At 39.2% G+C, this 15,870-nt stretch overlaps 2 protein-coding genes across 5 annotated transcripts; one reads left to right on the forward strand and one right to left on the reverse strand.

Annotated features, from left to right (window-relative positions):
- Window positions 1-287: 287 nt before the first annotated feature.
- On the reverse strand, window positions 288-4,396 carry cbll1 (Cbl proto-oncogene-like 1, E3 ubiquitin protein ligase). 3 transcript variants are annotated; one of them, XM_067392044.1, is made up of 6 exons: window positions 4,143-4,396; window positions 3,373-3,528; window positions 3,168-3,274; window positions 2,991-3,074; window positions 2,823-2,896; window positions 288-1,320 (listed from the first exon to the last, which is right to left on the reverse strand). In XM_067392044.1, exons 1-6 carry the CDS (start codon window positions 4,153-4,155, stop codon window positions 291-293), a joined length of 1,464 nt encoding a protein of 487 aa, XP_067248145.1. In that variant the 5' UTR covers window positions 4,156-4,396; the 3' UTR covers window positions 288-290. The 3 variants fall into 3 exon arrangements, with proteins under 3 accessions (XP_067248145.1, XP_067248146.1, XP_067248147.1); XM_067392045.1 differs by having other exon boundaries at window positions 3,168-3,271; window positions 4,143-4,395; XM_067392046.1 differs by lacking the exon at window positions 4,143-4,396 and adding an exon at window positions 3,835-4,116.
- A 7,862-nt stretch (window positions 4,397-12,258) lies between these two features.
- bik (BCL2 interacting killer) lies at window positions 12,259-15,805 on the forward strand. Of its 2 annotated transcripts, none has more exons than XM_067392049.1 (6): window positions 12,259-12,356; window positions 12,448-12,476; window positions 13,587-13,687; window positions 13,774-13,914; window positions 14,055-14,166; window positions 15,401-15,805. In XM_067392049.1, exons 3-6 carry the CDS (start codon window positions 13,593-13,595, stop codon window positions 15,491-15,493), a joined length of 441 nt encoding a protein of 146 aa, XP_067248150.1. In that variant the 5' UTR covers window positions 12,259-12,356; window positions 12,448-12,476; window positions 13,587-13,592; the 3' UTR covers window positions 15,494-15,805. The 2 variants fall into 2 exon arrangements, with proteins under 2 accessions (XP_067248150.1, XP_067248151.1); XM_067392050.1 differs by having other exon boundaries at window positions 14,058-14,166; window positions 15,401-15,804.
- Window positions 15,806-15,870: the final 65 nt, after the last annotated feature.

Genomic DNA, 15,870 nt, shown 5'->3' on the forward strand with positions numbered 1-15,870 from the left:
ACTAGGTGAGAGTTGATGAACGCAATAGAAGCGCATTTAATTTGTACATTTAATTTTGATTACATTCAAGAAACAACATTCAACAATCAACAAAAGCCCCTAAAATGCAGCATGTATGGGCTCAATTATTAAAAAGTAAATGTTTGAATATCTGACGACAAGATTTAAAACACCATTCAGTACTGATCTCTACTATACAGTTAATATTTTCAGACTATAAAATATGCATTCGAATCCCTGCCAGGTTTACAAACTAAATCACTTTGTTTACCAACAACAAAAACATGTTATTACTGGTAATATGGTCTATAGCGGCCCTGATCTGGGTGATGTGGCCCCGGCATCTGTCCCTGTGGAGGGGGACCCTGCATTCGGGGAGGAGGACCCCTGGGGGCCGGCCACATTCCAGGACTCAAGCCGCCCGGCTGGTTAAATGGCGGGCTGAGTGTGCTCTTGTCCTCTGGAAACTGGGGGTTGTAATGATGGGGTGGCGGGGCGTTGACAGGGGGACCACCGTGCTGAGGGGGCGGCCCGGGTGGAGGATGGTTCATAAACGGTGGCATTTGACCAATGAGGTGTCCGGGAGGTGGGGTGATGGGTGGGGGGACAGACGACAGAGGTGGAGGGGCCTGGTTGAAAACCATGTGTGGTGTGTTGGAGCCCTGTCCTGGGTGTGACATGGGGTGACTGATTGGTGGAGGGGGCGGAGGGGGTCCGTAGTGCTGCTGAGGTGGCGCCATCATGTGATGCGGATGGGTCACGACAGGCTGACCTGGATAGTCTCCAGGGTGATGGTGAGGGGGCGGAGCGTTGCCGGGCTGGGGAAGAGTGTCACGTGACGGTCCGGAGCTCGCGGAATCGTCCTGGATGGGAACCGTGATGAGGTTGCTGTGCTTTCGCGTGGTGACGGTCGAAATGCGAAAGGTCTCCTGAGCGAGAGAGCGGGATGGCCCCATGTCTCCCGGCGGTTGGCCTTGCGGAGGTCGCAGGTCGTCGTGGGAGGAAGAGGGAGGTTGGCTGTAGGGGTCGTGACCTTGATGAGCCAGAGGAGGAGGGATGAGCACATGGGGCTTGGGCAGGTGTGGCGGAGGTACGCGGAAGCGGTCGGACACCTCCGAGGCGGGAGGAAGGTGGAGAGGGTCAGAGCGGCTGCTGGAGCTCTTGCCGGACCGCATGTGCCGGTGGTTGATGTGGGCCTGTAGGTCTCTCTGGGACAGATAGGTGCGCTTGCAACCCTGAACGATACTACACATGTAGAGAGAGCCACGCTGGCACTGCTCAATCCGCTGGACCGCGTCTGTACAGCTGTACATGTTTAAACTGGAAACAGAGAGGACATATGAGACAGAAGCAACATCAGCGTTATGCATATTACAGCAAACCAGGGCCGGATGATATTTTACATATTTACAGGAAATTTAATATTGAGCAACATTGAGAATTTTGTGAGTGTAATTTGGCCATTAGAACTAGTTTCACAATCACTCTTGCAAATATATAATATAAACTACAAAATGGTGCAGATATGCTCATAGAATATAAACCTAACAGATCACTCAGATCATCAGGATCAACTCACTTAAAAATACCAAGGGCTCACTCAAAGCAGGGAGAGTCTGCTTTTAGCTGTTACGCCAGCCACAGCTGGAACCAGCTTCCAGAAGAGATCAGGTGTGCTCCAACAGTAGCCACATTCAAATCCAGACTCAAAACACATCTTTTTACCTATGCATTTGCTGATTGAGCACTGTGCTATGTCCGAACTGTTTGCACTTTATTTTATACGTATTATCTTTTTATTCTTTAAATTCTTTTCCTGTTTTTATTTCATTTTTAATGTATTTTTATATCTTTTATGTATCATCATGATTCTGACTTTTAATGCATTTTAAATCCAAATAGCAAAATTATCTGTTTTTACTGTTATTTCTATTCCTTATGTTCTATTCTTCTTTATGTAAAGCACTTTGAATTACCATTGTGTATGAAATGTGCTATACAAATAAAATTGCCTTGCCTTGCCTTAAAGCTGGTAAGACAAATTCATTGAATCAATTGATTACGGTATTTTAGTTTTGAAATGTTTTAGTACAAAATATGTGCAGGTAAATATTACTGAGTGTGTACTGTTATATTGGTGCATGCAAGTGAAAATTAATTTAATTTAAATACAAGTTTTCCTATTGTTAATTAAATTCTTTGATTATTTTAACTAGATTTTAGTACTCTAATAAATGTGTTGAATTTGCTTGTTGAAAAAAAAAACTAAAAAAAAAAACTTACAAAATCATTAAATAAAAATCATTCCATTCATCCACATACATACATACATATACCAAATAGCTAAAAAATATTGAGATATAATTTGTTTTAGAAACATTACATTACTTATGCTCACCAAGGCTGCATTTATTTCATCATTCATAATTATTTTCTAATTTGTTCTTGTGATGGTAAAAAGCTGAATTTTTTCAGCATCATAAATCCAGTGTCACATGATCCTTCAAAAATCATTCTAATATACTGATTTGCTGCTCAAGAAACATTTCTGATTATTATTATCAATGTTGAAAATTTGTCCAAGTTGTGCTGCTTTTTCAGGATTCTTTGATGAATGGAAAGTTCAAAAGAACAGCATTTATTTGTAATAAACTATCAATTTATTGATAAATTTAATGCACTTTAATGAATAAAACTATTTCTTTCTTTCAAAAAAAACTTTCTTCCAAACTTTTGAATAGATATACCACCCAGTCCTATATCTGCATCAAGCCAAGCATTCTCCATTATAGTATAAAACAAAAACTGCTCATTCTGCTTACCCAGGACACATCTTGTCACCCTTCCTTTCATGATGTAACGCACACTCGTAGCAGAAAACATGCTTACATGGGATCTGCAAAGAAAATATTTAATGAAGTCATGGCAGTATTAATCAGTGTTACCCACTTGCAAATTTAACATATTCGTTACACGTCAACTACTCTCACCATACGGCCATATGTTTTAATTGGCAGTCCACATTTGTCACAGAAATGGACAGGTGTCTCATCCTTTTCACCGATCAAGTTTAGCTAAAAAAGCAAGAGAACAAGAGTGACCACAACACTTCAAACATGAGCATCTGAGAGAGAAGTGGGTACATTTTATAATTTATATAGATGTACCTTGTAATCCCAGTACAGCTGCTGTGGGAACCGACGCTGGCTTGCAAAAGCATCTCCCGCTTTCACACCACAATCAAACCGGTCCTCCTGCTTGAAGTTAAACCCTTCTAGCAGAAACAAGCTCCGTTTGTAGTGCATCTTAATATTTGGTAATATGCTTGTTAAAGTGTAGAAAAGTGTGTCATTGAAAATATATACACAATACCTTCTTCAGAATGAGCTTTGGGTAGCAACCGTCCTGCTGGTCTTTGTGGCCGTGGGGCAGGTTTATTCCTGGCCTGTTTGGGAAGAAGTTTGATTGGGATCCTCCTCCTGACATCAGGACCACCTAACGGCCCATCAGTACCCTGCATATCATTGTCTGCATGGTAGAAAAAGAAAAAAATAAGTTAATTTTGGCCCTCAGTCAATTCCTTCATTAGGAACGACTTGATTTTAACCCATCACAAATTGGCACATATGAGTAACATTAGCGGTGAATAAAAACGTTTGTATCGATTAACTAGCATAATACCTACAGAAACTGATGAAACATTTACATTTGTGCTTAAATAAGACTTGATATTTGAGCAAGGGTGACAGTGATACTGATGTGAGCGAACTCATGTAAGTTAAGCAGTAAAGCAGCATGGCAATATACAACTCACACACGATTAGGTTAACGTACACTATATAACCTCAAAGACTACCCTTTATCGTATTTATGTTCATATTTACATCATGAAGTAGGCTTTTCTTTAGAGATATTGTATTAGCGGTATCAAATGGAATCAGGAAGATAAACGCCACATTGACATAGAGGCCATAACCGATGGGGATATAGGAAAAGGTCTTTAACCAGGCATACACAAGATGTAGCCCGTCTTTCTTTTCGCAAACATATATAAAAGCTCAGCGCAGTTATTTTGTGGTTATAAGAAACACGTTTTGGGTAGAATAAACCTACGAATGAAAACCATAAATTTCCCTCCTTACCACTGTGGTCCATAACTGTGAAGCCAACGTTTAACTGTGCTTCCGTTTAGTGCACTTCAAAATAAAAGTCTCTGATTGTTTTCAAAACAAAACGTCTCTGACTGTTTTCAAAGCAAAACAAAACCCTTCAAGGCCGTAATAAATAAATAAATAAATGTAAGGTTGAAATGATTATTTACAGCCGAATTTCTTCAGAAAGCAATTGTGAATTTTTAATTTTCTTTTTACGGACGAGGTCAAAAGTAGGCTATTGGTAGAGACATACATTTTGTTTCGCAAAGTTTGCTGCTTCAGTATTTGTAGATTATTTTCCCCCACATATTTCTATGGTGTATTGGAAAGCAATGATACGCATTTCATAAGTTTTAAAGGCATTTATTGGCAAAAACATTCAGTATTTAGTGGAGATGGGTAGGTTTAGGGATATATAAAGAGGGAGGAGTTGGATCCAGATCCAGGGGGTGGAGATGGGTAGGTTTAGGGATCAGGGGGTGGAGTGCCCTAGGGCGTCAATTAATTCTGCCTTCACGTGCAATAGGAATTATCGTAAATACGAGCTTCCTTGGTAAAAATTTGCACATGAACATTAACATATTATGTGTAATCAGGGTGCGATTTGTGAAAAATAACAGAGGGGGGATGTTTTGAATTATTTATTTATTTATTAATTTATTATTATTATTATTATTATTTTAATTTGTTAAAAACCACAGTGGAGCTATATACTATTTTTTGGCAGCTGTTACAGGAACATTTTTGCAAAAAATCCTCTGATTTAACCTTGAGATTTGAAGTATTAGCTTAAATATTTGCAACACTATCTACAATGATACTAATAATTCTTAATTTCTGATAGAAATGCAAAATCAAACGGTAGTTATTAATAGAATAACGAGACACAAACCTCTACATTCAATCGCGTTTGCTCCCAGTTTTTTTTTTTTTTTTTTTTTTTTTTTTGATATCAGTGCATACGGCATACACATACAAACTTTTAGTCCAAAAGTGCGCACATTTGGAGAAATACATGTTTACCTCAGATTTCATTCGATAGAATATTTAGGCAGGGTTTCATAATTACCGAGGTAAGAAAATGTTGTTTGTTAGGGGGGTATGGGGGCATGCTCCCCCGAGAAAATTTAGATTTCCCTGGTGTACATGTGCATTTTTAAGACGTTTTAAGGCCAACAAACTGGATAACAATAGATTTAAAACCATGTCAACAAATACATATACGCACAGTTTTGAGGCAGCTTTAATCGCATGTTTGGTAATTTCATGACTTAATTTACAACAGAACAACGATAGCGCATGCTCGTAGTTTCTTCTGCGCTTTATTTAAGCTATAATAAAGTCATTTTGCAGCGCGCGCCGGCGCATTTGCGCATGCAATTCTTGAGGGCGCGCCGCAAGCACAGTATAACGGCTGATTGGACTCGTGTTCATTTTTCTGAGTTTTACCGACATAAGCCGCGGTCACACTAGACTTTGAACGTGCGAAATTTATTCGGATGCTGTAATGGTCGTGATATGACGTCAGGGTCTACAACGTCTTTTTTATAAACATGAATTCAACACATAACTTAAAGCAATACATTCAAAATGTAAAATTATAGAACCTACTCGACTTTACTGCAAAAATATAATTATTTTAATTCAGCCAAGAGGTCATGCCGTGACAAATCGATCTTCTACTGGTCGCACGTCTTCACGTGATGCGAATTCGCAGGTCAGAGTTCACCAGACTTGAACTTTGGAACGCAGCGAAATGCGAAATTTTTCGCACGAGCTTGCGTTTCCGGTCTGACGCATTCGCATGCGTTTGAATGGAAGTCAATGGAACTAAAAGTGCAGTGTGACCGCCCCTATAGCCTGACAACATCTCATCTGACCTCAGTTCTCTGTTGTTCAAGTGAAGCTCCCTCGTCGTCACCTGCACCTTTTCCGTGCTCGTTTGACTTGCGCCTGGCGCTGTTGGTGGTTTGTGGAGTAGCATCACCCACCGGGGATAAAAATAATTCAGCAGAGGCATGCACAGACCCCCGCGAGGGCAGGGGCGAAATCGCGTTCTGGGGGAGGAGAAATTGGAACGCGGGGGCACCGCGATATAGAGACCTACATCGGATGTGCAGTTGCGGAGCCAGGATTTTTTCATAGGGGTGGCCAGGCAGGGGCCAGCAACCTGTCCGGGGTGGCACCAAAATATTCATAATTTCAACATAAAAATGAGTCTTACTATAATGTAGGCTACTGGACTGTGATTACAACACAACTGAATACAGTTAATTTGTACTTAATTGTAATTAAGATAGTGAATTAGATCATGGAATGCTAAGTGAATTTGACCTTTTTTTGTTGTTTTGTTGTAATTATTCCTCACTTGCAGGCATATTAATAAAGGGACTCACACTATAGCTTCAACTTGTTCAGTCAGTTCTGGCTCTCAAAACCCCCAATAGCTTGTTCTCCATTGTTGCATCTCCATGGATGGGACATGCAGATAACTACATACTGTAGTTCAAAGATTATTCAACCTTCATTGAATTTATGTATAATCAATGAACCTCAACAATTCGGAGTTTGTCTGTTTCAAAAAGTAACCAAAAAAGTAAACACTAAATGTTTAACTTTCTATATTGTCAAAATAAATAATTGCAACAGTTCTATCATAAATTAAACTCGGTACAAAGAAGAAAAAAAAAGTGTTCTCTTTTGAATTCCCATTTGCTGACAAGGAAGCAGAAATCAACAGCACATAAATGCCAGAATGTAAAATTAATTATGCATTTAAATGTGATATTTTTGTTTGTACTTTATAAATTAACAAAATCTATTACAAATGCACAGTTCTCACATTTATTTATGCATTAAAAAAATTACATATCAGCTTGTGCCTTATATTGTGATCTCACATAGGCAGAATATTTTAGTCCAGAGACATGTGACGCATATATATATATATATATATATATATATATATATATATATATATATATATATATATATATATATATATATATATATAAAATCAAATAGGCCTACATACATGTATGCACAGTTTTAACACAGCTTTAATCGCCTTTTTGGTTATTTCGTGACTTAATAGATGACAGAACTACGACGTTGCATGCTCGTAGTTTCTTTTGCGCTTTATTTATAGTGAGTAATATACAGCGCGCCATATTTGTGCGTGATTGAAAAGCGCACCGTCTTGCAACCCCACGAGTTGAGAAACATTTACGTTTACAATAACATTTATTATGATGTTATTGTTCGCTGTTCACTGCTGTTCTGCTGAAGCTCATTCCGCACCTGTATCATTTCCGCGCGTTTGACTTGCGCCTGGCGCTGAGGCGAAGTTGGAGTGCGCATCTGAAAAGTCTCCCGTTTTTTGTGGTCTTAAAGAGACGGTTCTGCGTTTAAATAAACGCAATTCTTGTCATCAAAAAAGTAGACAGAAACAGCAGTTGTGAGCGGGGTGGCCAAAGGGGTGGCCAAGCTTAGGCCAAGGGTGGCCACGGCAACCCCTGGCCACCCCCTGGCTCCGCCCCTGCGGATGGGACGGAATTTTCAGTCCCGCGCCCGCTCGCCCGCTTCCGCGGGAATCATTTGATTCTCCCGCAATTCGCACGCGAGTAGTGTCTTACCACCCGCGCCGCACTCTTTTGCGTTGCATCCCGCGGATCCGGGAGTGATATACAAAACATGATATACAAAACATGATTTTTTTTAAATTTATTTTTTTAAAAGTCTAGTCATTATCTCAATCACTTGGTGCCCCCCTATTGGCTGGTGCCCCAGGGCACGCGCCCAATCCTGTCTATGGATAATCCGGCCCTGGTGGAGACGAGTAGGTTTAGGGATATGTAAAGAGGGAGGAGTTGGATCCAGATTGAGTAGGTTTAGGGATCAGGGGGTGGAGACGGGTAGGTTTAGGGATATGTAAAGAGGGAGGAGTTGGATCCAGATCCAGGGAGTGGAGACGGGTAGGTTTAGGGATCAGGGGGTGGAGATGGGTAGGTTTAGGAATAGGTAAAGTGGGAGGAGTTGGATTTGGATCCAACCTCACCCCTGGATCTTGTGTTCTGCAGAGAGGACATCTCTCTGAGATGATCACAATTTGTGGGTTTCTGCTTGTCCATTCACATTGAGGACTGACCACAGGTTCTTTATGGGATTAAGATCCAGGGAGTTGACTGGCCACCGATCCAAAATTTCATTGATCTCTGAGCCACTTATCCATCATTTCCACCATGCTGGAAAATGCACGGATCATCATCAGTTTGCTCCTGGATCATTGGGAGAAGTACGGGACGTTCTGATATAATTTTTTATTCATGGCAGTGTTTTTGGGCAGAATCGGGAGAGCCCAGTCCCTTTAGATGACAAGCAACCCCACACATGGATGGTCACAGGATGCTTTGCTGGCACGACACAGGACTCATGGTGGCGTTCACCTCTTCCTCTCCAGACAATTGATTTCCCAGATGTCCCAGTCGGAAGGGGGCTTCATCAGAGAAAATAACTTTGCACCAGTCTTCTGCTGTCCAATTTCCTTTAAGGTTCAAAACTTCCTGCAGAATTTCAGTCTGTTCTTTTTCTTGCAGGATTAACATTTATATGCTTTTGAAAACTAAATGACCCAAACACTTGAACCAAAGTGTGTCTGAATCATGTCTGAATATAAAAAAGGGGAAACAAAACTAGACAGCTGTCTAAATATATAAACTCATGACTTTGAGTAACAAAGTGAATAATCAAGAAATGCAGACTTGCTTTTACTTAGTAACAGAAGGGTTTGCTGAATTATACATATGAAGAACCAATCATACTGTAGAAAAATGAATGAATTATGTCACCTTTGCAATGCTCTTATTCTATAAAAACTCTTGTACTCTTTTTGTCAGGGAGATCCTCTCGGCTGTGATTAAAGGCATTCTCTGGAGTCTGCAGGTTAGTGGATAGTGATAGTGTTCATAGGGAACAGGCCGTCATCCAACTCAGCCGACGCTGATAGGAGACTCTCTAGATCAGGGCTGGGCAAACTCGGTCCTGGAGGGCCGCTGTCCCTGCAGAGTTTTGCTCCAACCCTAATCAAACACACCTGAACCAGCTAATCAAGGTCTTCAGGATTACACACAGGTGAGTTTTATCAGGGTTGCAGCTAAACTCTGCAGGACAGTGGCCCTCCAGGACCGAGTTAGCCCTGCTCTAGAGGATAAACCAGGAGACCTTTAGGGGCGTTAATTAGAAGACGTCCCAGGTTAATGTAAGTCAGGAGCATAGGGGTATTTCTACCGCACTCTTCAGGTGGAGATGGCAATGGCTCTTGGACACATCCTGAAGCCTTCTTCACTGCACTGTCCTTGAAGTTATGATGATTCGCTAAATGCTTCCTTCAGGTGCAATATTCTTTACAGCAATTTCCTTGCATGTTAGGCCATTTTGAATCAAAGCGATGATGGCTGTATGTCTTACTTTGGAGGTAACCATTGCTAACACTAGAACACAATAGCCACGTTTCCATTGCCGGGCCAAAGGCGGGCGTGCTAGTGCGTGTCAGGGCCGGTCGTGTTTCCACTGTCACTTCCGGGGCTTGATTGTGCCTCTTCGGTGCTTCCACGAGGAACGGGTTTTTCGGCCCGCCGAAAACCTTGGTCCAAAGTGGGCCAGCTGGGGCTTGAGGCGCGGTCGAGGTAAAAGGCGGAGCTAATCATAGTCAGGTGATGGTCTACACGCTGAAATGGGTTGGGTTGTGTGACGTTTGATCAAGGGAGGTGTGTTTAAGGGGCGCTTTTAGATCAGCACTGCGGAGCTAGCGGACCGACAATGGAAACGCAACTTGATTTTGGCCTCGGTGCCTAAGGTCTGTGGCCATAGGCCCAGCCTGGCACGCTGTTAGCCCTGGCTCGCACTGGCCGAACAGTGGAAAAGCGGCTAATGATTGGAAGCACTTCTTCCCTCCCACTTCTTCCCTTTTGCCAGGGCCAAAAAACAGTGAAAGTTGTGTTTTTGTGAAAAAGCTATTTTTTTTGGCCAATGAAGCTATTTGAAATGATTTAAAATGCATCTGATCACTCTGCACAATAATCTAGAATCAATGTGAATCAACAACTGAAGCAGTAAACTTTGCGAAACACAAAATTTGTAGTATGTGTTGGAGCAGACAGTGAAAGAAAACCAGCCAATGTCCAGCATACATGTGAACTCCTGAGATTAAAAACCATCCCAAAAAGAACTTAATGAAAGTAATATTCTTATATATTTCTTTTTTTTTTTGTATAATTAGATCCCTTTGATGTCTGGTTCACTATCCTTGTTGGGACTCTCCATAGATGTAATGGTTTTTATACTGTACAAACTGTATATTCTCTCCCAATACCCCTAAACCTACCATCACAGAAAACTTTCGGCATGTTTAAATGTTCAAAAAAACATAATTTAGTATGTTTATTAATCCATTTCCCCCATGGAGACTGCCACAATGTAGGTGATCTCAGGTTTTACTATCCTTGTGGGAATCATTTGATGCCCTCAATGTAATATAAACCTGTTCACACACACACACACATACATAGTATTTATATACACACACACACACACACACACACACACACACACACACACACACACACATGTTTGTTTTTGTGAATTGTGGGGACTTTCCATAGACTTCAATGCATTTTACACTGAACAAACTGTACATTCTATCCCCCTACCCTGCCCCTACCCCTAAACCTAACCCTCACAGGAAACTGTGCAAACTTTTACTTTTTCACAAAAACTCATTCTATATGATTTATAAACCCATTTACATTGTGGGGACCGCTGGCTGGTCCCCACGATGTAGGTGAACTCAGGTTTATATTACATCATGGGGACATTTGGTCCCCACAATGTAATATAAACAAAAGCACACACACACACACACACACACACACACACACACACACACACACACACACACACACACACACACACACAGGGGTTAAATGCAAAAGCAGAGGGACAAGAAGGGAAATTGTACTTCAGGTGAACAGCAAAAGCCATAAAACAAGTTGATTGGCTTGCAAGTATAGCATACCATTACAGCTGACTTCTGAGAATTCAGAGACCCACATCAACACAATATTCAAAATATTTACTCACCAGAGATAGATAGAAAATGAAAGGCATTTTTTATTCTTTATTTTTTAAACATTTTAAATGGATAACTATTTACAACAAAGCCCACGATCCACCCACATTCATAAAATATAGAGATATAAAAATTAAAAAAGGGGGAAATTGTACAATTATAAATTACGACAGCAAAATAAAACTATGAACAAAACAATATATAACAGGATACCAAGTATATCTCAAGATTTCAAAAGTTCTAATAAAATCTCAATAAGGTCAATCCAAAATTGTGTCTTTCTGGTGACGCCGTGCACTTCAAAAGTGCAATGTCCAGCAAATATGACATCCAAGTAGGCATAGCTAGATGGATCCAAGCAATCATCCAGCAAGAGAAAAAACAGTGGGTCCTTTTGGATCGGAGTCCTCAGAAGATCTATCAATACATCCCGGACCGAAGACCAGAACAACTCAGTTCAAAAACAGTCCCAAAACATATGCATACAAGTACCTGGACTTGCGCTGTTACAATACACAAGTGACAAAAAAGATCAGACTTACTTTTCATTTTGTATAATAAACAGGAAATGGCATATGCCTTATAAATTAACCTATAATGAGACAGATTTTTTGAGGTGCATGGCAAAACAATTCCCCCACACAGTGTCCCAATCAATCAGTGTTAAGTTCTCTCTCCCAGAATCCCTCAGTCGGAATGTTTGACCACAAGTGATTTATAAGTGCTACTCACAATACCTCTGGAAGCAATATTAGAATCTATCCAGTTTATGATGAAGAGATATTTTAGTTAAACAGTGTGCTCCATAATTTAGGTTTTGGGTTTCTGAAATGTAAGAAAGGACTCTACAATTGCTTTATGGTCCAGCAGACTGAATTAAAGCATGAGATCCTGAATCCGGATCTGTGTTTAATAAATGAATGAAGTGATATCAAAACCCTTTAGTGTCCTCTATTGGTCAGAAGTGAAACTGACACCCGCAGTCACTTCCTGAGTGTAAAGCTGCAGGTGTGGCTGCAGGTGATCACTGTACTGAGACACATCACAGGAAGAGACGGAGATTAAAGGACGCTGCTGTAAGTCACCCAAAATATTCATTCATTTGTTTTTCATAATACTTACAACAAATATTTTTTTCAAATTAAATTAAATCTTGAAATGTTGCAGGGCGGCGTCCATTTTAATCTACTAACAAGGTATGATCTTGCTTTTGTTTTCCATTATGCACCTGTCCTTTGTTATCAAGCCAAATGCGAACATGTTGACTGCTGAAAATAAATGATTCTATGGTGAAATCTGCAGTTAGAAACACTCAATTGTTTATATTATTAAAAATCAATCTTTAAAATATTCAGTGGCATGCCTAAGGATGAAAACTAGCACTTTGTAGCTATCTAAAGATGAAGTTGTATTTAAATAAAAAATGTTTAGATAAGAATAAGTTGTAAAAAAACAAAACAAAACAAGCTTTTAATGTAAAAGTCAGATTATTATCTTTTTTTTTTTTTCTGGTCTCAGAACGATGACTGCGTCACAGTTTATTTTGACATACTAGTCTGTGTTATGACGCAGAAAACATTCACACTCTGTTTTAGTTTTAATTTTTTGCATCGACAAACAATATAATTGTTCAGAAAAATATTTCAGTTCGGCTTTGAGCAGTTTGGCTGATTTGAATGAGCATTTGCATTAAACCTGATGATTTCAACAGTCACATGAAGGAGAATGAAAACATTTGTTTTTCTTTTACTAGACCCTCATAAATGATAAATGTGTTATTTATACTATAAATAATCAAAATGTATTTTAATCACATGCTCTTTCATAACATCAAATAGTGAAAGTAAGGCCGAAGGCGAGGACTGAGTCAGCTTTATGGTGCATTATGAACTGTGCGTGTCTGCGTCCTTCCATTATTATTATTTTTTTTATTTACTCAGAAGAGCAGAGTCCTCCATCATTACAGGAAGTTGTGTTTATGGCTGCAAGTGTTTTTCAAAACTGCACAATGATGTCATGTTCTAACACTAAAGCAGCAATAGACAAAGACACACCCAGTGTCCTCAGGTCACATGGTCTGTGTGTTTACAGAGCGATACTAGTCCGTTGAAAGCAATAGCTGCAGGATCGGGTCACGTGAGACCACAAAGGGCAGGGCGAAATAACAAAGTCTTCTTCCTCCACACAAACAAAATAAAGAACCGCAGCAGAGAAAGGAAATAGAAAATGGAATTCAGGCAAATAGATGGTTAACTTTGTGCAAGAGACGGTTGAATTAATGTCACAAGCATGATCACACCTTTCAGAACACGATGGTGGAAGAAACGAGACAACCGAAAAACGCCACATCCCTCCAGGCTGGACCTGGTGAGGTAGACCACAACACTCACTATGCCATCAATATGAGGTAATCATTTGTTCAGATTGAAATATTGTATTGTGAAATACAATATGATATTTTACACACAAATCTTTTTTTGGTCTGAATATCAGAGTCACCCAGGTTATTGGACGACAACTGGCTCAGATAGGAGACGAATTGGACTACAAATGGCGCCAACAACTGCCTGCCCGATTGCAGCCCTTGAATTTTGGGATTTATCTCTATGTCCTAACCAGGAGAGCGTTCTCTGGGTGAGTTGAGAGCATTTACTTTCACATGAACAAATGCCAAAAGCAATCCATTTAGGATGTTTTAAAAGAAGAGGGTGAAGAATATGACAGTTTTGGGTGTTTTTTGTTAATATCTATTAATAATGGAACTGTATTAAAAGCAGGATCCTCTCAAACATCTGGGGGTCTAAAATTATGCCAAAGTTGAGGACATCCTGGTTGGTTCCACAGCTTCAAAATGGCTGTCAGGAGGCTAAGAAGTGGGCAGCCTGGGTAAGGATTTCTTTTGTGTCTGTAAATAGCTGTATATATGCATGAATCTCAAGAAAAGACACTAAAAAGTCCACTTGGCTACAGTTATAGACTAAGGCTGCATTATTTTATCAAAATACAGTAAATAAGTAATATTGTGAAATATTTTTACAGTTTAAAATAATTGCTTTCCATGTTTAACATTTTAAAATATAATTTATTCCTGTTACTTCAAAGCTACATTTTTCAGCATCATTACTCCAGTCTTCAGTGTCACATGATCCTGATATTCTGATATTGCTGCTCAAGAAACATTTCTTATTATCATCAATGTCGCAAACTGTTGCACTGCTTAATATTTTTGTGGAAACTGTGATGCATTTTTTCAGTATTCTGCGATGAATAGAAAATTCATTAGAAAAGCATTTACTTGAATTAGAATTTTTTTAACATTATAGATTTTTTAAAAGATTTACTGTCACATTTGAGTGATTTAATATCTCCTTGCTGTATAAAAGTATTAATTTCTCTTAAAAAGAAACAAAAAAAATCTTCCTGACCACTTTTGAGCAGAGCAAACTAGAGTCAGTATTAGAGGGTTCCTATACTTTTTAAATATATTTCTACGATTTTTCTTTCACAAAGTGTAATTTCTAGTCAAATGCATATTTTAGAGCCATGCATAAGTAGAAATAATATATATTTACTACAGAAATTTCCATGATTTTTTTGTATTTTGTTCATTGCAATGTATTGCTCGGGCCCAGAAATGCTTTCATACTTTCGGGTTTTCCATGACTGTGGCAACCATGGTATTTAAAATGTTAGTTCACCCCAAAATTAAATTTATGTCATTAATTACCCGTAAGTTCATTTTTGGAACACAAATTAAGGTTTTTGATGAAATCCAAGAGATATCTTTATCCTCCACAAAGAAAGCAATGTAATTAGAGACAAATGTGTTGAATTTTTGTTGCTTCATAACATCACGTTAACAATGTCTTTACTACTTTTCTGGACCTTGAATGACAGTAATTTCGTTGCTTTCTATTGGGGATAAAAAAAAAACCCTCTTGTATCATCAAAAATATCTTAATTTGTGCTCCGAAGATGAACGAAGGTCTTACGGTTGTGGAACGAAACACAAGGGTGAGTACTTAATGAGAGAAATTTCATTTTTAGGTGAACTAACCCTTTAAGTGAAACTGTGGTATAAAACAAAAGTAATACTTTTTTTTTTTTAATCTTCTCTCAGGTGTCCAACGTTTCTGACTGGTCTCGTCGGACCACATGCATACTGGCGTCTGCTTTACTACTGGTCCCTGTGTTTATCTTCCTTATAACTTAGAATGGATATGAAGGCTGAATGTGACATCGAGGGGGTCAAGAGCTGGTCTTTGGCTCAAATATAACCATTTTGCTGATTTTTTTTTTTTTTTTAAGAAAACTGCTTTTTTTGCATTCTCTTTTATAACTGATTCAAATTAAGTGCTGGTTCACATATATAAGTTCATATATGTGCAGGTTTTTGCAAGTTAAAAATGTCTTTGTGTGTGTATTGGGTCTATTGCTGGATAATTGGGCCAATGAATTGTTACTTCTTCCTCTAAAAGATTTTTTGGAAGCTGGACTTTTCAAATCACCAAGCGCAATAAAATTTTTAAAAAAGAAAAACAAAGTGTTTGGCTTTTTTGTATTTATCAGCAAGAAGAAAACCAAATGTAA

Source organism: Chanodichthys erythropterus, chromosome 8 (assembly GCF_024489055.1).
Source record: "Chanodichthys erythropterus isolate Z2021 chromosome 8, ASM2448905v1, whole genome shotgun sequence".
NCBI classification, from domain to species: Eukaryota; Metazoa; Chordata; class Actinopteri; order Cypriniformes; family Xenocyprididae; genus Chanodichthys; species Chanodichthys erythropterus.

What these genes read in the sequence shown, in the direction of transcription:
- bik (XM_067392049.1), top strand. Translation starts at nt 13,593, where the DNA reads ATGGTGGAAGAAACGAGACAACCGAAAAACGCCACATCCCTCCAGGCT. An exon ending in CACTATGCCATCAATATGAG is followed by an intron (nt 13,688 to 13,773) that starts GTAATCATTTGT and finishes TCTGAATATCAG; the next exon opens with AGTCACCCAGGTTATTGGAC. An exon ending in CTAAGAAGTGGGCAGCCTGG is followed by an intron (nt 14,167 to 15,400) that starts GTAAGGATTTCT and finishes ATCTTCTCTCAG; the next exon opens with GTGTCCAACGTTTCTGACTG.
- cbll1 (XM_067392044.1), bottom strand. An exon ending in CAAAGCTCATTCTGAAGAAG is followed by an intron (nt 3,275 to 3,372) that starts GTATTGTGTATA and finishes TGTTTCTGCTAG; the next exon opens with AAGGGTTTAACTTCAAGCAG. An exon ending in AGCTGTACTGGGATTACAAG is followed by an intron (nt 3,075 to 3,167) that starts GTACATCTATAT and finishes TTGCTTTTTTAG; the next exon opens with CTAAACTTGATCGGTGAAAA.